Below are 20,844 nucleotides of genomic sequence, written 5' to 3'. Positions count from 1 at the left end.
GGGGAGGGTGAGAGGATGCAGTAATTCTAGGGTCACAGGTCCAGGTATCTTTCAGAATGGGGTTGGCGAATGGCAAAAGATGCTGTGATGTAATATTGAGATGCTCATCCTTTTAGTTCTCACAAGTGTAGCAGCCACCATCCTGGCCACCTGGGCCTTCCAGCTCTGAATGCCTGAGCCTCCATGGATTGAGCTAAAGAACCAGGCTCTGCAGCTGGCAGCTCTAACAGACTTTTGTCCTCTGTGGATCAGACATGGGGGGGTCACAACAGACATTGACCAGTGGGTCACCAGCTCACCAGGGCAGCGTTGAGGAACTCTGACATCTTAGGGCGAGTCCAGTGACTTTCCATGGCTATTTTTCCAGTCAGTGACAGCCAAGAACTAACACCTCTCAGCCCTGAGCCTGGTGAGAGGGGCTTCCAGCTCCGACAGTAACTGGAGATGGTCTCACTGAGCACAGCCAGGTGTGCTCCAGCACACCCCATGTTTTCCTCTTCAGACACCTCCCAGGCCAGCGTGGGAAGCAGCAGAGAAGCAGTGAAAATACTGAAAGAAATCTTTTCTAGAAATCTTTCCAGGAGGCTGGAGGTCACCTGCAGCCAACCCCCAGCTGGGAGACATACTATTACACAGGGGAAAGCATGTTATACTTGCTATACTATAGTATACTTTTTGGCCACTAGGTTGTACTCGCTGTAACATCCTTTATTTAAAAAGAAAAGGAGGACTTGTGGCACCTTAGAGACTAACCAATTTATTTGAGCATGAGCTTTCGTGAGCTACAGCTCACTTCATCGGATGCATACCGTGGAAACTGCAGAAGACATTATATACACACAGAGACCATGAAACAACACCACCTCCCACCCCACTGTCCTGCTGGTAATAGCTTATCTAAAGTGATCATCAGGTGGGCCATTTCCAGCACAAATCCAGGTTTTCTCACCCTCCACCAGCTATCCATAGCTATCCATAGCTATCACCAGCAGGAGAGTGAATTTGTGTGGGGGGGGTGGAGGGTGAGAAAACCTGGATTTGTGCTGGAAATGGCCCACCTGATGATCACTTTAGATAAGCTATTACCAGCAGGACAGTGGGGTGGGAGGAGGTATTGTTTCATATTCTCTGTGTATATATAAAGTCTGCTACAGTTTCCACGGTATGCATCCGATGAAGTGAGCTGTAGCTCACGCTCAAATAAATTGGTTAGTCTCTAAGGTGCCACAAGTCCTCCTTTTCTTTTTGTGAATACAGACTAACACGGCTGTTACTCTGAAACCTATCCTTTATTTAAACTCACAACAGCCATTGTTGACAATATATTAAGGGATCAAACAACTCAGGTGTATCAGTATATCATGGAAGCTCTGTAGCCAGTCGATATCTGGTACAGAAGCCTGACGTGCGAGTAGCAGCCCAGCAACCTGTCATAGAATCACAGAATATCTGTGTTGGAAGGGACCTCAGGAGGCCATCTCGTCCAACCCCCTGCTCAAAACAGGACCAACCCCAACTAAATCATCGCAGGCAGGGCTTTGTCAAGCTGGGCTTAAAAAACCCCTAAGGACGGAGATTCCCACACCTCCCTAGGTTACCCATTCCAGTGCTTCACCACCCTCCTAGTGAAATAGTGTTTCCTAATATGCAAACTAGACCTCCCCCACTGCAACTTGAAACCATTGCTCCTTGTTCTGTCATCTGCCACAACTAAGAAAAGCCGAATTCCATCCTCTTTGGAAACCCCCTTCAGGTAGTTGAAGGCTGCTATCAAATCCCCCCCTCACTCTTCTCTTCTGCAGACTAAATAAGCCCAGTTCCCTCATCCGCTCCTCGTAAGTCATGTGTCCCAGCCCCCTAATTATTTTTGTTGCCCTCCGTTGGACTTTCTGCAACTTGTCCACATCCCTTCTGTAGTGGGGGAACCAAAACTGGACATAATACTCCAGGCGTGGCCTCACCAGTGCCGAATAGAGGGGACTAATCATTTCCCTCGATCTGCTGGCAATGCTCCTACTAATGCAGCCCAGTTGGCCTTCTTGGAAACAAGGGCACACTGCTGACTCATATCCAGCTTTTCATCCTCTGTAATTCCCAGGTCCTTTTCTGCAGAACTGCTGCTTAGCCAGTCGCTCCCCAGCCTGTCACGGTGCATGGGATTCTTCCTTCCTAAGTCCAGGACTCTGCACTTTTCCTTGATGAACCGCAGGTTTGTATAATTTTTGGTGGTGCCCAGAACGTCCACAGGAGAGACCGGGGCAGCTGCCCCGGGTCCCATGCTTTGGGGGGGCGGCTCTGCACTTCAGGAGGATGTGGGGTCCAGGGTGGCCTAGGGGGTCAGCAGGGGGCCCGGTGCTGGCAACAGTGAGTGACCTGGCCCCAGCCCACCCCACTCCAGTCCTCCCGACATCGCTCGGGGGAGGCGGTGGAAGCCCGAAAGAGGCGGGTGGAGACTTGGGGGAAGGGGTGGAATGGGGGTGGGGAGGGAATGGAGCAGGGTGAGCTGGGGCCGGGTCACTTTCTGCTGCAGGCGCCAGACCCCCCACTAACCCTCCAGGTCTCCCTGGACCCCGCGTCCCCATGAAGCAAGGTGCCCCCCAAAACACAGGCCCTGAGGCAGTTGCCCCTGATTCGTCCTATGGACATTCTGGGCACCACCAAAAATTATACAAACCTGGCTCCGATGCTTGCTAGTCAATCCTTTGGAGCCTACCAGAGCTAGCATCTCCCTGTTCTGTGTCTGATGCATTTGTATATGGTGTGGCAAATTGCCAGTACAATTATGATGGGTCCCGCGCTTCCTCTTCTTGGGTGGGGTTCGGGACACAGTTTCCTGCCCCTGAGCTCGGGTTTCTACTGTCCCAGTAGTAACCCAGAGAAGGGTAGTGGAGAGGGAGGGACCCAGGCCTGCCCTCTACTCCGAATCCCAGCCCAGGGGCCCAAGGGACAGTGGTAAAATACTTGAACTAGCGGTTCCTTCCCCTGGGCTACTTCCCTCTCTGCACCTAGGCCACAGCACCCAGCCACAGCACTTCTCCAAACTCTCCTCTGCTCCAACTCCTCCAAACTGCTCTCTGCTCCAACTCCTTCCCTTGTCTGATCGAAGCAGGGGGTTTCTATCAGGTGACAGGCTTCAGGTGCTGTGATTGGCTTCAGGTGCTTTTAATTAATCTATAGAAACCGTTCTTCCCTCTACAGGGAATAAGGCTTCTCCTCATCCTGGGACTTACAAATCTCTCCTAGATCACTCTCCTGCTGCCTTCTGGCCATGCTGTATCACAACGGCCATTGGGCAGGGAGTTTGAATTGGGCTTTAAAAACCAAATTGAGATAAAGCTAAAGCTGAGGTGATTGTTTGTGGCTTTGCTAAGTGCAGCCCTTGCCTGTTATCAGCCTCTGCTCAGGTTACTTCTCTCTGGCGACAGGCCCTGCCTGAGGATGGAACCTTTCGTGCCTCTTGGCAGGGACAGGAGATGCTTACCTGTGAGTAAGGCCGAGGAGATGGTCCCATAGGTGGCCAGCGGGATGCCCTCCTCCCTCAGTGCTGCAGCCAGCCCATGTCTGAGGGCCTCTTCCTCCACACTGGCGTTTAAAGGCCAGGAAGCCTGCGGGCTGAATTGCAGCCGGAAATGGACAATCACACTGGAGTTCCCATTCCTGCTGGAGGAAAAGACTCACTGAGCACATTTCCTCACGATAGTACAAGGATGAGCTGTGATCACAGGCCTGTCCTCTCTCCACCCGCCCTTGGCCCCACACCACAGAGCTCCCCGGGGAGCCTGTGGGTAGATGCCAACCTATTTGCTCAGTAATAAAACGTCAGGGTTTCCACACTGATTCTGGTCTGGAGGGTTCAGAACGGGCCTGTCGCTTGCTTTACAAAGATTAATGAAAAAATACGATAATTACAATTTTTATCAAAAATGTTACTGAAAATCTGATCTACAAAATTAACCACATATTTGTTTGACCAAAAAATTAAGTTTTTGTCAAAAAAATCATGACAACCATTTTAATCACATTTTTATAAGGATTAAACATACTCAACATTTTTTGAAGAAAAAAAAATCCCAGAGTTGGCAAAAGGCCACATTTTGACAAAAATAAATAAATCCTTTCCCCCGCCAAAAGAGAGTGACCAGAAGTCAATGCAGGCCAGACTCATGGAGCCGCAGTACTCCACGGCTGGCTGTAGGGAGCCACAGAGCAGCGCACACTCACCTGTACTCCAGGACAGCACAGCCAACACAGCTCCCTTCCAATGGAGAGCCTTGGAAGCTGGTTAGAAACTACAAGGCAAAGAAGAGTGAGGCCGGCAAACACTGGCTCAGATTTTCTTTAAGCAAAAAGCCCTGGGGAGAAGAGACCAAGGCTCCAGAACCTTGGGGAGCCGTGTCTAAGAAGTGATTCTGAGCTCTGAGCCCGCTGTCCCCCATGCCCTGGGCAATTTAACCTCCTTGCCAGCTAGCTCCAGAGATGTGCTTTCACAAAGCTGTTTTTCCATTTGAAAGCCAGACTGTGCTGCATACGATAAGAGGAACCAGCCACAGGTGCCACCAGAAATGTTTCCCTGAAGAGAGATCCCTACTGCAGCTGCTGGTCCCAGTGTCTCGCTTGCCTTCCAGCATGGCCCATCCATGGGCAGTGTCTCTCCCCATCGCTGAGAAGGGACACAAGCTGCTGGAAGGAAGACGAAGCTGGATAGGCCCTCGGGGGAGCCGGCTCCATGGTAGCAGAAGAAGGAGCAGCGCTGACCTCCCCACTGCCCAGTGTGCTCACTCAGCTTTGGCCCTGCAGCCCCTCCATCGACAAACTTAGCAGCACTGTGACCCCTTGTGCATGGGGCTTGCAATGCCATTCACTCTATTTTGGCCCCACTGCCCCTCCAGGGCTGAGTGGACAGTGGGGTGGCCATTGCTAATGGCATGCAGCATGTGTAATGTGTACAGCTGTGGGTGCCACTGGAACCACCATCTCACGTGTCCTCAAAAGCTGGTCTGGCCTTAGCCAGCTGTTAGCCAAGTGTCCTTAGCTTTGAGTAGGGCATTTTCCACTCCTGCATCTGCTCCTGTCCTCAGTCTCTGTTTGCTTTTCTCTGTGCCATTTCCCTCCAATCTGTGCAGTTATGCAGAATGCCACGAGCATGGCAACATCTCCATCCCCATTTCTCTCTGAGAATCACCCGCCTCCCTTTCTGCTGCCTCCCATCACCTCTCCTTTGCAGGGCAGGAACCCAAGAATGTTCCAGGTGGGTCAGGACATCCCAGCCCACAATATCAGGAGGTCTGTCAAGGTCAGGCCCTGCCAGCCCTTTCCCACTTGCACATGATTGTTGAGCAGGTTGCCTGCTCACATGAAGCTGTGCTGTGTCACTTCTGCAGCCTCATGCATTTCCAGAGCATGAGACTCCAGTAGTTTTCAAAAGAGTCTCTGAAATATGGACTCCTCTGCCACTATCACTCGTTGGGGCACCTCAGACAGATGCTCGTGGCAGGGTGCTCTCTGGGACCCCTGGCCAATGTCAGAGGAACACCTCACTCCTTGCACCATTTTTCTTTTACTCCTAATATTCCCATGACCCCATGTCATGGCCACTGCATCCTTTGGACTGAGGAAATCAGGAGGGGGCTGTCTTTGGAACTCCAGGTGTCTCTTTAAACAACCACAGGAGCCAGTGCTGTGTGATGAGAGAGTCCCAGCCTCCCCTTCCAGGGGCTGCTTCCTGCTGAGATGGGGCCACAGCCATGCAATGCACAGGCACCTGGGACTTTCACTGCAAGCTGAGTGCTTAGCCCATTGGAGGTTCTGGTTACCCATGGAAGAATCCAGCCAACTCACCAGCCTTTGCAGAGCGGGGGTCAAAGTCCTGTAGTAGTCCGAGTTCTCCCTTTTTAAATTGCTGTCATATGCAATTCCTCTCACTTCCACGGTGTGCTCAAAGCTGAGCTCTTGTGCAGAGCAATAAGCTGCAGACAGAGGGCAAGAGTTCCACAAGGGAGACAAGCAAAGGGGACTTGGAAGCTGACAACGTCTAGGGGTCTGGACCAGCTTCTAGACTTTGGAAATCACCCATTTTAAAAACAAGATTATCTGTCTCCCATCTTCCTGGTGCCTCTTTGATTTTGTGCTTCCTTACACATCTCCCCTGATCTCCCATTAGCATCCCGGAAGCTCCATGCAGACAAGAAGAGCAAAATGACAGAGATGGGATTCCCCATGTGTATATAAGAAGAGATTTTTGCCCTGACTCTTTATCTAATTTGAATGTCGAACGTGTGGAGTTTTATTAGTGCTGGAGGAGCTCTCAGTGTTCAAGGCAGCAAAACATTAGCAGAGACTCTTGGTAATCCCAGCTATAGTCATGCAACAGGGTTTCATCCAACTGGACTGTGCTTAGCGATTGGAATAAACATATTGCTATTGGGATAAGCAGAAAGCAGAAAAAGAAACCAAGAAGTAGCCATTAAGATTTTATTTTCATTGCCCTAGAGCTGCTTTTCGTTTCCTGTAGGGGCAGGAAATAGTGGAGTCTGGAGCCCTGCAACAATCTTGCGCACAGTCCCAGGGTCACAGCTGGTCCCAATACAGCAAACCATCCCGCAGCTGCAGCCCTGGGGCATGCTCACTGAGCACAGAACTTTGTGGGGTGATCAAGCCCTACTGAATGCGAGAGCATTGCAGTGAGCTCATCCACAACTCCAGTCTTGGGAATTAGCATCAAAAGGCCATGCAGAGGATGTGGCTTTGTGGCAGCATTTGAATGCAGAGGTGGGCTGGAAGGGGTCAGCTGGCAAAGGAGCAGAGGGAGGGAGTCCCAGGCTCAAGGGACAGCATCTCGAAGAGGGTGTGTAAACGGCAGAGGGAGAGGAGAACCAAAGGACCATCTTGGGAGACGCCACCCTAGACGACGGGAGAAAGAATAGGAGGAAAAGAGAGTGAGACAGAGTCGTGGTGGTGTTGTGCAGGATCTTGAAGGTAGAGATGAGAGATTGAAAGGATACGTAAAGTGAGAGGAGGCCATACCCCCTCACAGAGGGGAGGGGAAGGGCATCACTGGTTGGTGTCCTCACCAGAAGACTTCCCCGATCTCCCTGCTTTTTCTTCTACCTCTCCTTGTGCTCCTGTGGTGGCAGCCATCCTTGGCCAGAGAGGACTGAGCGGGAGCTTACAAGTGCTTTGCTTTGCTGTTGAGAAACAGAAAGCTCTCTCCCATCCAGATCTCATGAGTTCAATGAATGTCTGGAAAAGCATCTAACTCCTGAGCTGAACCTAAACATCCTGTCTTTTGAGGTTCACCTGCCATAGGAGAACAGGCCTGGGACACTTGGACTGACTGCCCAGCCTGTTGTTCACAGACAGTTTTTCCTTTGTAGCTTATAAACAGTAAGAGCGGATCCAACTGCAAACTTACCCATTATAATGCCCAGGGAAAGGAGAAGAGAGCCACCCACGAGTACAGTCGCGATGGTTACCTTACAGCAGGTGCTGTGTGCCGCCAATCTCACCCTCTCTATGTCTGCCGTTGGCTTTAGAGCTAGGTCCGTTTGGTCCATGCTTTCAAAACAACTCTACAGGTGACCTAGGTGTTTGAAAAGAAGGAGTGGGCATGTTGGGACGACATGCAAGAGCTCAGATATGTTCATGTCAAGAGGCCCAACACAGGTGTTACCAGCCAGGAAGAGCATCACACATGAGGTCCCAGCACTCATCACTTCCCCAGAACATGCGTCAGGTTATGAGTGAAGGGCTTTTTTACTAGATCAGGCTTACAGGGTCTGAGATAACAATCACTCTGGTCACCTTATTGGCCAGACACCAGTGGCCAGTACTGTCATTTCCCAATGCTGTTGCAGTGATTAGAGAGCTAGGATGGGAGACCCCTCGACACAACAAAACACAGCCTGAATTTTCTCCCCAAACTCAAACTTGTGGGTAACTCCTTTGACCCATCACATTGTATTGGTATGTGCTCTGTGCTTTGGGTTCCAGTATGGATGGTAGGTGAATGGCTTCAACACCAAGCAAAAGCTCCTCTTGGATGCAATATTTCCAGACTGGCCGGAAAGTTCATGGCAACTCGTGCTGGGGAGGTTTCTAGATAGTTCAGTGATTGAATATAGTTCCGCTCAGAAACCACCTGTTTGGGTTCTTCATTGCACCCTCCCTCCAAGAATTTGGAGGTTCACTGCTTGCTATAAGGAATCCCTCATGTTTTCAGCTGTGGAATTTCGGTTCCATCTCGTTACGTTCATGTTTTGGTCAGATCATTCCCTGAACAGGGCAATTATTGAGTGGTCCATCCCCTGTCATCCAGTCCCAGCTTCTGGCAGTCAGAGGCTCGGGACACCGAGAGCATGAGGCATCGTCCCTGACCATCTTGGCTAATAGCTACTGATGGACCTATCTGCCATGAACTTATCTAGTTCTTTTTTAAACACTGTTATAGTTTTGGCCTTCACAACATCCCCTGGCAATGAGTTCCACAGCCTGTATGTGTTGTATGAAAAAGTACTTCCTTAGGTTTGTTTTAAAGCTGATGCCTATTAATTTCATTGGGTGACCCCTGGGTCTTGTGTTATGGAAAGGAGTACATAACACGTCCTTATTCACTTTCTCCTCACCTGGCCTGATTGCATAGACCTGTCATATCCTCTACACTTTGTCATCTCTTTTCTAAGCTAGCTGAACAGTCCCAGTGTTTTTAATCTCTCCTCATTGCGAAGTTGTTCCAGACCCCTCATCATTTTTGTGGCCATTCTCTATACCTTTTCCAATTCTAATATATTTTTTGAGATAGGGATGACCAGAACTGCATGCAGTACTCCAGGTGTGGGCGTACCATGGATTTATACTTTTTGTCTCATTATCTATCCCTTTCCTAACGGTCCCTAACATTCTGTTCGCTTTTTTGACTGCCACTGCACATTGAGTGGATTTTTTCAGAGAACTATCCATGGTGACTCCAAGATCCAAATACTTTGCATTTATCAACATTGAATTTCATCTCTTCAATTGTATTTAAATAGTCCTGAGCAGTGTTCTAAAGCACAAGCCCTTGAGGGGGCCCAATCAGTCTTTCAGGTCATGTTCTCACTTCTGTTGACTTTCCATGTGGAGGTCCATGTGATGCCCAAAACATCCATAGGATGAATCTCGGGCAACCGCCCCAGGGCCCGCACTTTGGGGGGCACCGCGCTTCATGGGGACGCGGGGTCCCGGGAAACCTGGAGGGTTAGTGGGGGGTCTGGCGCCTGCAGCAGCAAGTGACCCAGCCCCAGCTCACCCTGCTCCATTTCCACCCCACCCCCATTCCACCCCTTCCCCCAAGTCTCCACCTGCCTCTTTCCGGCTTCCACCCCCTCCCCCAGCGATGTCGGGAGGACCAGAGCGGGGTGGGCTGGGGCCAGGTCACTCACTGCTGCCAGCACTGGGCCCCCTGCTGACCACCTAGGCCACCCTGGACCCTACATCCTCCTGAAGTGCAGAGCCGCCCCCCCCAAAGCATGGGACCCAGGGCGGTTGCCCCGGTCTCTCCTATGGACGTTCTGGGTACCACCGAAAATTATACAAACCTGGCAGCCACGGCTCTGGTAATGACTTTCCCTTGCAACCCCCCAGGCTGCCCTGGACCCCGTATTCCCCCTGAAGCATGGGGCCCCCCAAAGCGTGGTAAGCCCAAACATTGGTGGAGCCGAGCCCAAGTTCCTAAATATTGATGGAGCATGGGCACCATGGGCCCATATAACTGACCGTCTATGCTAGCAAGGTGTCATGTACCCCTTATACACAGTAGGTTGCAGGGCTGCTACTAGTAGCCGGATTTGGACTGGCTACAGAGCTTCCATTATATCGAGATACACCAGAGATGTGTTTGCTATGAGATCCTTTAACGTACTGCAAACAATGGTTGTTGTGAGCTTAAGGTACCGTCTAGTGGCCAAACAGCACAATAAGGTTTAACAGTCTATCACTCCTCCCCCTTTGAGTAGACATACATCTATCTGTTGGACTATGAATTTTTCGACATCTTGTGCATTTAGTCTTGAAAGAGTTGTCATTAACCAGGATCTCCGTCATAGCCTCAGGACTTTGAGTAATGGCTTTTAGCACTCTGCTGTGTCTGTTTAGAACTTGTGCTTCTAAGTTAGTTTCAGGTTTTTTCAAGCTCCTCCTGCCTTTTTGTCTACTGTTCACAATGCTCTGCTTTCTGTATAGCTGTGGGCAGATTTAAGTCTGTCTTTAATTGTAGTTGCTGTGAGAAACTTTTGTCTGTTAACTCAATAAACAGCCTGTCGCTGATATTTTCATGTTCTGCAGTCCCAAAATCACAGTTTTCAGCCAACGCATGCAGGGGTCTTATAAAACACTCAACATCTCCCTCTGCTTCTTCATTTCTCTGGTGAAAACATGCTCTTTCAGAAACCACTTTTTGCTGACATCTAAAATATGCATCAAACGTTCTTTATGCATCTAACAAAGCAGAACCCTTTCACAATCATCTTTGTGACTGTCTTCAGTAAAGGTAAAAGATTTAAAAATACATTCTGCCTGCTTTCCCAAATAAATTAAAGAAGATATCTGAATATCGCCAGTTTTTAGGGGAGTTTAGTAGTAATGAAAAAGCCATAAATCCAGCATCTCTGTTCAGACCATTATGTTTAGTTGTGAATTTAAGCTCCGAGGCTCATCTTTTGAAAGTGGTGTGCAGGTTTCCTTTGAGGATGAGAATTGATTAGACACTAAAAATCAGGGTCTTAATAAAGACGCTGGATTTATGACTTATTACAACAATCTGTAACCCACTGACCCTCCTTTTTGTACTATGACTAAAGGGGTGTTAATGAGCAACTTCACCTCGAACGGTTACTTACAATATGTGCTAACTCCTTGTGCTAAACTGTCTGTTAGGTCTTTTATTTAGCTGTGACATTTTGAGTACTCGTCCCAGTCTGGAGGAAGAACTCGGTGTAGCTCCAAAGCTGGTCTCTCTCACCAAGAGAAGTTGGTCCAATAAAAGATATTAGCTCCCGCACCATGTCTCTCTAAATAGTTTTAAGGAATTTGAAGTTTATTTTGAATTGTTGTGTATCTACATTAGTTTACAATTTAAGCTTTATTTTTTTTATTACAAAGACAGTGAGCTATGCAATGGTTATAGGTTTCCTGGTCCTCCAGGTTTACCAGAGGGGACCAGAAGGAGCTTAATAAATGTGGGAACTTCCTGGTTACGAGTTCTCTAGCTGCTGCTTTAAATTTGGCTCTTTGTGTCTATGTCCTCACACTCCACACAGAACATGGGGTCCTGTTTAGCGATAAACTTCATCTTCTTGCCCTTCTGCCCCAGCTGTCCATGCCTTAGGGTCTGTTTCTCTAGAGCCACATTGTCAGCTGGTTTGGGGTGACTGCCTGAAAGATCTACATAAAACTACCCTGAACAGGGAGCAAAGACAGACAGTTGATAGGACACTAAAGCAAAACTCCAAAAAAATAAAAGGTTTCAGAGTAACAGCCGTGTTAGTCTGTATTCGCAAAAGGAAAAGGAGTACTTGTGGCACCTTAGAGACTAACCAATTTATTTGAGCATGAGCTTTCGTGAGCTACAGCTAGTTAGTGGAAGAATCCCCATAATTACAGCCGAGTGTTCCAGCTGGAAAGAACATTTTAAATAACTGTCCTTTCCTTAGTCATCAGGTAGATGACTGGGTACAAAATAAATAACTAATTTGACCCCAGGATCTTAATGCACCTGGTTCTTGCCTTTGATACAGAAACCACTGCAGGGCTTCAAAATTAAGGGATACTCATATGATCTGTCATGCCATTGCTCTGGGCTAAGTAACTGTGAGCCAGGAGCACAAAGATTCTTGTCTTTTCAAAGCTGTAGTATGTGTGGGATGCCCACTCAGGCAGCTAATTGGGGCATGGCTGAGGAGTCAGTTCCAGCCAAGTACAGTCATTAGAAAATTGTTCTTCTGTGTTGAAACTGGCACACATGGCCAGCTGCCACACGCCCCACGCCTCCTCTGCCATGATAGAGTCCTTTTATTTTAAAAGAGCGAATATAAGGTCTCATCGGCATTAGCAGCAAGATGTTCTCAGCATGTGGTCTGGGGACAGGGGAGAGACTCCAGGTCTCAGGATGAAAGCCATTGGGCTAATGCTGCTCCACTTCTCATTTACAAACTTGGGGCCTGTTCCTGCTTGCTCTGAATCTATCGTGAGCTTCCTCTTGACTTCCACAGGGGCAGATCAATTAATTATGATCCGGATTGTTCCCAATGTTTTGAAAACCAGGAATCACCATTAAAAATGAAGGAAACTTTTCAATCCCATTAAGCCCAAGGGAAACAACTCACCTGTTATTTACAGCCCCTGGCCCTGCCATTCTTCTGCATGCAAACCTGCCTTGACGCCAAAGGGCACAATGGACATGTAAGGTCAACAGGACCAGGGTATGTGAAAGTGCAGGTAGGGCCCTGTGACAGCCCTGTGACAACAGCACCAAATCTTGGGGCATCACTGGTTTATTCTGTTGTCACAAGCTACCCTTCATGCCCCCCTCCCCACGAGCTGAGGCTCAGAGCTGAGATACACAACAATGCAAAACTTGAAAGTGAGTATTCTTGAGAGATTATTTTTGAAGATGGGTTTTGCATTCTGCTCTCTGGGCAGCCCAGCTCAGAGCCTCTTTCCCCGTGTGAGCTGGGGAAGAGGGCAGCTGCCCATCTTCCTGGCCCCATGGCCCTTGGCTGCTGAACTGTTCTCAAGACTGCTCACCAGCCACATTTCTGGCATTCGTTGTTTCCTAGCTGCAAGCTGGATGCCCACCTCTTCCCAACCCCTGCAGTCTGACTCCAAAGAACAGTGCAGGGAGCTCTCTCTCTTACAGGGAAAGATGGAGACCACAGAGCAGGTGCAGGCAGAGCTCAACAGAGCAGGGAGACAGAAAACCAAATGCCAGGCATTTGGCTCCCACAAAATGACTAATTCCACTTGAAAAAGGCTGAATTCTGAGGCATCTTAGCAAAGAGGCATGTTTCTCAGTCACAGAACAGCGTCCATGGAGCCATGCTTGAGCTGAACGGGGCAGTTCAGACTCTCAGAAATGTTGTTTCAGGATCTCTGCAAATTCAGGCAGATATCGCTGCATCAGTTACACCCCATTTATTTTCAATGATAGCGCTGCAGGCTGTCGCTGTCTCTGAACCTATCTCCTCACTGGAAGCTGAGGTTCTGCAGCATATGCTGCAGTGCGGGGCAAATACTGTGGCTGCAGAATGGTTTATTTATTAAATCCAGCAATTAAAGGGTTAATTCTCTCTGTTCTAGTTTGTGTGTTGAACAGGTTGGACGGTAAAGCAAAGCATCCAGGAGAGAGATCGCCAGGTTTGCAGATCATGGAACCACAGGTCAGGTGGACAGAATTACATGCAGGAGACATTGGAGTAGAAATGAAAGCTGCTGGCAGTAGGTAGTTACGGTGGCCAAGTTTGGGTCAGGACATAGATCTGATGAATATACAGCATAGCCCATTCTGTGGCTGCCACTGCATCCTGCCATCCCTGAGACGGCATAGCAGAGAATTCAGCTTGCAGAAAAGGACTAGTTCCCAGAGGTTCCTTGCAGACGCCGGCACATATTTGAGATGGCCAGATGCAATAGCCTGACCTTGTAGCAGCGTGCACGAAAGCATGTGGAAATCTGAGGAACTGGTTTGGTGCACACAGGGTTCCATAAGGGACAGCAGCTCTTGAGTGGTATGTGAGGAATTCCAGGATCACATGTGTCACAGCAGTGAGGGAGGGTAAAACCTGATGGAACTTGAAGGCTCATGGGGAAATGGCGCATTGAGGAAGACAAACTAGCAGCAGTTAAAGGCCAATATCTATAAAGACATTTAACCTTGATCCCCACAAGAGGGGCTCTGAGGCAGAGACCGAACTTGAGACAAGGGGAAGTCAGCAGCTGAACTCTTGACACAAACCAGGCCAGAGAAGATTGCTACTCATGAAGAAGAGGAGCTGTGTGACCCTGCTCAGTGACGCCATGAGGAACCTACCCGAGCTCTGTGACCAGCCAGAGAAAACAGCCGGTTCTAATGCCTACCAGGAGGAAGGAGAAATGACGGGAACTGGCATATCCCTGGGGCCTACCCACTGTTTATAGCTCCAAGGGAGCAAGCGCCAGTGAAGGGCGGTTTGATATTAAGGATCATTTCATGGACTGATGAAACCTGAAGATGGGAACACCTTGGAGACCTTCCAGGTGTGCAGGGAGTGAAGGGAAGACTGATTCTATAGGACAGGAAATGGGGCAAGGAGGGGTATGGAGAGCACTGGAGCCCTTTGTAATGAGAGGAGTCTGTTGGGATTAGACAGCCTCTCAGGGTCAAACAGGCAGGGCTTGTCAGGTGAGCGTCAAGCTAGGTACGAAATAGGGAGACGGAGCCCATTCAACTAGACAACCTGATGGGCACTCCCCACCCACAGGGGTGCTGCAGAACTGCTCAAGGTGCTTTCCCCAGTGTTCCCTCCTCCCAGCGTTCAGTGCTTTGCACTGGCTCAGCACTCCTGAGCATAGCTATGTGGGGAGACGAAGCTTTTCCTTTTTCTGATTCTGCCCCGCAGACACAGAGACTACATTACCACCAGCTGCTTAGCTGCTGAGCTTGGAGCCCATTCAGGGCAGAGTGGATGTTGACAGCAGCCAATCTGCCTTGGAGCCCAGCCAGGACGCTCTGTTCTGCCAGCCATTACCTGGGATGAGCAGGCACAGAGGAGAAAACCTTCTCTGGCATCAAAAGGTTACGAAGCAGCAAGAGGATAAGCGCTGGGGAATGGTACGCAAACAAAGACAGAGGAAACACTCACTCCTTTATGCTCACATTTCAAAGGACACTTGTGCTCCAGGAGAGCTAACTGCAAACTGGGGAGGAATGACGGTTGTTCTGAGGAGGTGAAATACATGCTCTCTGGGGCTGGACGATTAAAAAAAAATCAAGGGATTGTTGCGGTTTGCTTTAACTTAATAACACCCCCTCCTGCCATCAGTAAAGCAATTCTCAACTTTGATACATTTACCCAGCACTGCACCTTCACATAGTGCTTCATACAGCTTGGTGGGTATTGTACCATTTACAGAGCAGGGTCTCCCCCAAGCCCCACCAAGCTGGGCCCCACTGTACAGGGTCATGCACAAACACCCAGTCAATGAGGATGAGCCAGGCCTGCCCAGACCGCACTGTAGCTTGATTGGACTTTTCTGGCCCTCAGTACTATGGTGACCATGGCACTGTGGAAGTACGTTCTCCAGGGTAGGTGACTGGAACTGCACACTGCACTGCACGGATCATTGCAGAATGGAATTATTTGTCCCTTATTATTTTGTACCCGTTTCTAGGATTCGATTCTCTTTTAAAGCTGTACCCAACTATCTTACATGCCCTTGCAGATCCAGGGGAGACTGCAGTGACTGTAACTTCAGTGGGAGTGTTCCCTGCATGAGGGTGGAGCAAGAACTGCAGGATTCCATCCAATGAAAGCAAGAATAAAGACCTAGGAGTGGAATCAAACTTTTATTCCCTCCATTAGTTGTATCTAACCAGGCCTAGAGCAGACAGCAACTCAGGATAGGGTGACCATATTTCCCTATGCTGAACATGGGATACCTGGTAAAATTACTTGTATTAAAGTGAGTTCAATGGCAATCAATCAGAACTACACAGTACAAACATTCAAATTAACATCAAGTTGACTGAGCCCCTATTAAAAAGCAATATTGTGTAGTTGGATTCTTTTTATTTATCTTCTTATTTTTAAGGCTTTAGGGTTCACACAGAGAGGAGTGACACACACATACCCCTGCGTCCCCCGACACACATGGGGTGGGGGTGACACACACACACTCCCATACGCCTCACTCACATGGGGGGGACCAACCTACCCTACCCTCCCTGCTGGCACTCTCTACTCTCCATGCCTGGCTAGGCTCCCGGGACAGACCTGTCTCTCCTGGAACCTGGCATCATGTTCCCAAGGCAACACATGGGCAGGGGGCATGCAGTGTCACGTGGCCCCCCCAGATTTCTGCCAGGGTTCACACCAGAGTGTGGCCCGCAGCAGCCTTTCAGCACTGTGTGTTAGGGAAGGTACGGGAGCTGCTTCCAGCTGCAAGGGAGGAACGGGGGGAACGAATGACCTGGCCCTGTCACAGAACTCATCTCTTCCCTTCCTCCCACCCCGGCTGGAAGCAGCTTCTCCCTTCTTGCCCGCACAGTGTTGAAAGGCAGCAGCTAACACCTCCAGGCTGCTGTTAGCCACCGATATAATCTGTTCCCCAGCTACAGCACGGGCAGGAAGAGGTTAATCCCTAAGGCTGCATTGTGCACCAAGGTCCAGGGAACCTGAATGCAGGGGCTTCAGCGAACCTTACCAATGTGGTAGTTCAGCTGGGGAGGGTGCCTAGGGGCCGGAGCAGCCCCGTGCTCCCTGGGAGCAGGAGCCAGGGTGGGTGGGACGAGGGTGCTAAGCCCCTGCCACTCCAGACCTCAGCTGAGGGGCGGAGAGGCTTCCCTGTTCCAGCACTGTGCGGGGCTTTGACACATGCAGGGTTCGGCTCCTCCTGGCCAGCACCAGCCCAGCCCGAGGCAGTAGGGGAAGGAAGGAGCCTGGTGGCCAGGAGCAGGATCCACCAGTACTAATGGGGTGGAGAAAGAAAATATGGGACAATTCTCCCTTTTTTAAGAAAAAGTTGGGACACCTCCAGGAGGGACTGTCCCTTTAAAAATGGGAGTTCTGGTCACCCTAGCTCAGGGAAACCTGATGACAGGCACACAAGAATATTAGCAGGAGCTAGAGGAGCTGAAATTTTGCATAGAAAACCTGACTGATGAAATGAACCCCAGGAAGCCAGGGACCTGGCCACACCCCAGGGGAATGGGAAGCAGCAGTGCAGTGTTGGGTGTGTAAATGGTGCTCTAGTGCCCTTTGGAATCTGCGTGCTAGTTGCAGGGGACTTCACCAGTAGAACTCCCTTGGTGTCTGCTTCCTTGGCTCCCGATGGTCTGTCTGTCAGTCTGCCATGGCCTGGCCCTCCAGCCAGATCACTTGCTCAGTCCCCTTCCGGGCGCTAACAACTACTTCAACTATAATCCAAACGAATATCTAACTCCTCATTCTCCTGCCTCCCTCGGGCTCCATTAAAGTTTTCTGCTCCGTAGCCCCTAATCCTTGGAGCAGAGCTTCTCATTGGCTGCCAGCCAGCTCCTCCCAAGGGACTCTGTCGGCTTCCCCCACAGCTCTCCCTGTTCTTTTACAGGTCCTAACACTGGGCACCCTGCTGGAACCTAACCTGCTCCCTGTGGGCCTCTTCCAGCCTGACGTCACCAGGCTCTTCCCTTACTCTGTTCTAGGTATCCTCCCTTAAGGAATACACAGCCCTCTCTGCTCCCCTGGGGTCAATTATTATAATGATCTCCATCACACTCAACTGGGCAAATTGCTGGCTGGTCACACTGAATAGTGAGGCTGATTTCTCTCCAGTACTGGCTGTTTCCAGGTATTTTAGTCTTTATCATTCTTATTCCCGTATTCTTTCTGTCTCACTCAGGGGCATGCCATGTGTTCTGTTCCTTGTCTCTCCTCCTGGTCTCAGTGCCATTCGGAATAACTAAGCAACCTACTAAGCAAGGAGTGGTGGGCTTAGCTGGCAGTAGCAGCAGGTGCTGAGCCTTTGGCTGAACTGGACCCAGACTCCCACTGGGTGAGGGGAGCACTGTAGCCACAAGTAGACCAAGAATAACTCAGCTGAGCACTAGAACTGGGAAAGACCGATCCCCCTGGGGTAACGCTGGTTGCTTCTGGGTGTTGGGAAGGAGGATCCCACAATCAAGTTTGCAGTGGGTCCCAAAGGATAAACATTGCCATTGGCAGAAAGTAGTTCCCTGGGCAAGTGTACAGTGCAGCTGCTGGGCTGGGAGGAAGTCAGTTTAGAAAGCCTTGGTCCTGGCACAATGGGACAAGTGCCAGGTACATGGGAGAATCAGATGCCCAGACGAAGAATTTCACAGGCAGCTTGCAACACATTCTCAAAAAGAGCTGGCATTCTTCCCCTTGGCAAAGCCTCCCCATGCCGTCCCCTTGCTTCCACCTGTGCAAATCTGATAGGAAAGGCAAACCTCGACTCAGCTGCCAGGGCTGGGGTATATTCTAGTGGCAGCAGCTGCTGCTTTTCCGTGCTTGGATCTTTTTGATTCTTTACCTTTATTCTGTTCTTCCCCACTGCCCGCTATCGGGCGGCACACAGATCTTGGGGAGGGAGGGAAGAGCTGAAGTGGCCTCACCAGGTAACAACCACTCTGAAAAAGAGAAAAAAATCAGTCCCTTGGCTGCTTGGGAAGGACATAACCAATGGTCTGTGAGGCAAAGACCCATTTGTGGCTCTGTATAGTCTGTGTGATGTCAACAGGGCTTATGCTTTCCTCTTGGGCTTTGCTCTCACTAGGCTCTTCGGCTTTGCTCAGATGTAACTCATCAGAGCAGGAATTTCTTTGAGGAGGATGACAAACATTGGCTTCGCATAGCCAACATTGAATCCAAGTTCTTAATTATTGCCACATCTAGACTGGCTGGTATGGACAACTCAGGCAATAATTTTAGATCCGCTCACAGAACACAGTCAGCTTTTCCCTCCATTTAGCACCATGCTGTAGTTCTCAGAGGACGTCAGGGGAAGCCTGTGACAAAAAGGGAGTCTCTCTCTCTCTCTCTCTCTCTCTCTCTGTGTCTCTCTCTTGCACGTTGGAAATACCGGTATGGCTTGCGCTGGCAGTCTGACCTCATGGTGGGATAATGGTTAATTTTTCTGTGCCCTGGCTGGGGTTTCCCAGGAATCTGATGGGTGTCATGGCTTGTTAGAGTGGGGATCCCAATGGAACTGACTGCATGTCCATGAGCCGCATTCTTCATGGTGCTGCATGCCGTCTGTTCCCACTACTTTCAATGGACTCTCAGCACCTCACAGACTGCCCCTGTGCTCCTCAGTTCTAGGACTAGAAATGATACCATAAGGGGAAGGGACCAAGAGAAAATGGTATGGGGAAGATCCTGAGCTGGTGTGGATTGTCATTGCCACAGACCCATTGATGTCAATGGAGCTATCTACAGACCTGGGGGTCTGCCCCAATGTGGCCTTAAAAATTAGTGTCACATAATCTGGGTCCACAAACACCAAATGCCTCACTCCTCATAGTGGCACCTTAGAGACTAACAAATATATTTTTGCATAAACTTTGGTGGGCTAGAATCCACTTCATCAGATGCATGGAGTGGAAAATACAGGAGCAGGTATAAATACATGAAAAGATGGGTGTTGCCTCTTTAGACTGACTTCACACTTGGTAAGGCAATTCCCATCTTTTCATGTATTTATACCTGCTCCTGTATTTTCCACTCCATGCATCTGATGAAGTGGATTCTAGCCCACGAAAGTTTATGCCCAAATAAATTTGTTAGTCTCTAAGTTACCACAAGGACTTCTCGTTGTGTTTGCTGATACAGACTAACATGGTTACCATTCTGAACCTCCACTCCAGTGCAGAGTCACTGTTTTGTGGGTGCCCTACATGTACATTTCCAGCCTGTGAAATGTTTTAATTACTTGTAAATCTAAACTTAGCCTTGAATTTTATGGGTTTGTAATGTGTGGGTTGGGGACAATGACAGCCCCCTTGTAATGTATTGTACCCTAAATCATCAATTAGTAGTGTCAGCCCAAACCAGCTTAACATCTGGTTTGGCTGAAAACGTACCATTGATGCATTAAAACTTTCTCGAAGTTAAAAATTATGACCAACTGAAATTGTGAGGAAAAATGTAAAGAGATGTGTAAACAAAAATTGGGTGTTGTCCAAGCACTTGTTATACACTGCCCCAAAACCTGCAAATTCTCAGTTGCAAAAAGGCTACTTCACTCAAAGTTTTTCTTTTTGTTTTTAAAATCTTGATTAAAGCAAGGACATGAAAGTAGCAATAAAAAAAGGAAAACCAGAAAGCATTATATAACAAATGGAAGGAAGAAGAAGAGGGCAATGAATAGAAATCAGAAGTTTGAAATGCAGGTAATTGATGAGAGAACCTAAAGGTAACAACAAAATATCTATGGACAATAGGGTCAAGGATAACAAATTTTTTTTAAAAAAAATATATCAAAGAACTAAAGGATTCCCAGTAGTAGTATAGATCCAATAGGGTTAGGGTTACCTATTTTAGGCAGGGACTTTTTGATCTGTGTTTTTGCAGTGCCCAGCACGATGGGGTCCTAGTCCATGATGGGGCTGCTTGGTACTACTGCAATACAATAAGTGCACGTGACACACAGATGTAACATCTGCCAGGGCCAGTTCTAGGGCATTTAAAGTGTGACTGGGTGCGGGGTGGTACAGGTTAATGGTGATGAGCAAATCTGCACACTGTATGCTTGCCCTCCTCATGGAGGCAAAGCTTCCCAGCTTCCATGTGAACTTGTGGGGGGACACACACAGATTAACCGGTAGCTAGGGAACTCTGGACTCACAGGCAGGATCAGAAGAACAGCTGGCACAGCAGACTCACTGCGGACACCGCACATGTGGCAGCGACTTCTAGAACATCTCACTCAGCATTTCCTCAACAGCTGTGGTTTGCTGACTCAGAATTTCAGGCTACCTCAGAAGACATCTCAGCCAGATCACTTCGACACCAGTTGACTAACCCTCTTCTGCTGCTGCATCTCCCTCTGTCCGTGACATCGAGCCATTGCTGTGAAGATGATTGTGACGCTCTAAATGAGACTATGATTGTGGCTGGA

General features: G+C 49.1%; 1 protein-coding gene across 1 annotated transcript in view; it reads right to left on the bottom strand.

Annotated features, from left to right (window-relative positions):
- Positions 1-20,844, bottom strand: part of TMPRSS9 (transmembrane serine protease 9) — an 86,183-nt gene that overhangs the window by 41,363 nt on the left and 23,976 nt on the right. The window contains exons 2-5 of the mRNA XM_084614214.1: positions 7,412-7,579; positions 5,839-5,966; positions 4,222-4,289; positions 3,482-3,660 (exon numbers count right to left, since the gene is read on the bottom strand). Coding sequence (XP_084470340.1) covers positions 3,482-3,660; positions 4,222-4,289; positions 5,839-5,966; positions 7,412-7,553 — 517 coding nt within the window. The 5' untranslated portion in view covers positions 7,554-7,579. The remainder of the gene's footprint in view (positions 1-3,481; positions 3,661-4,221; positions 4,290-5,838; positions 5,967-7,411; positions 7,580-20,844) is intronic.

The sequence above is a fragment of the Lepidochelys olivacea genome (assembly GCF_965140295.1).
Source record: "Lepidochelys olivacea isolate rLepOli2 genome assembly, chromosome: 25".
NCBI classification, from domain to species: domain Eukaryota; kingdom Metazoa; phylum Chordata; order Testudines; family Cheloniidae; genus Lepidochelys; species Lepidochelys olivacea.
The sequence above is the reverse complement of the archived record's forward strand: the minus strand, read 5'-3'. Positions and strand labels throughout refer to the sequence as shown.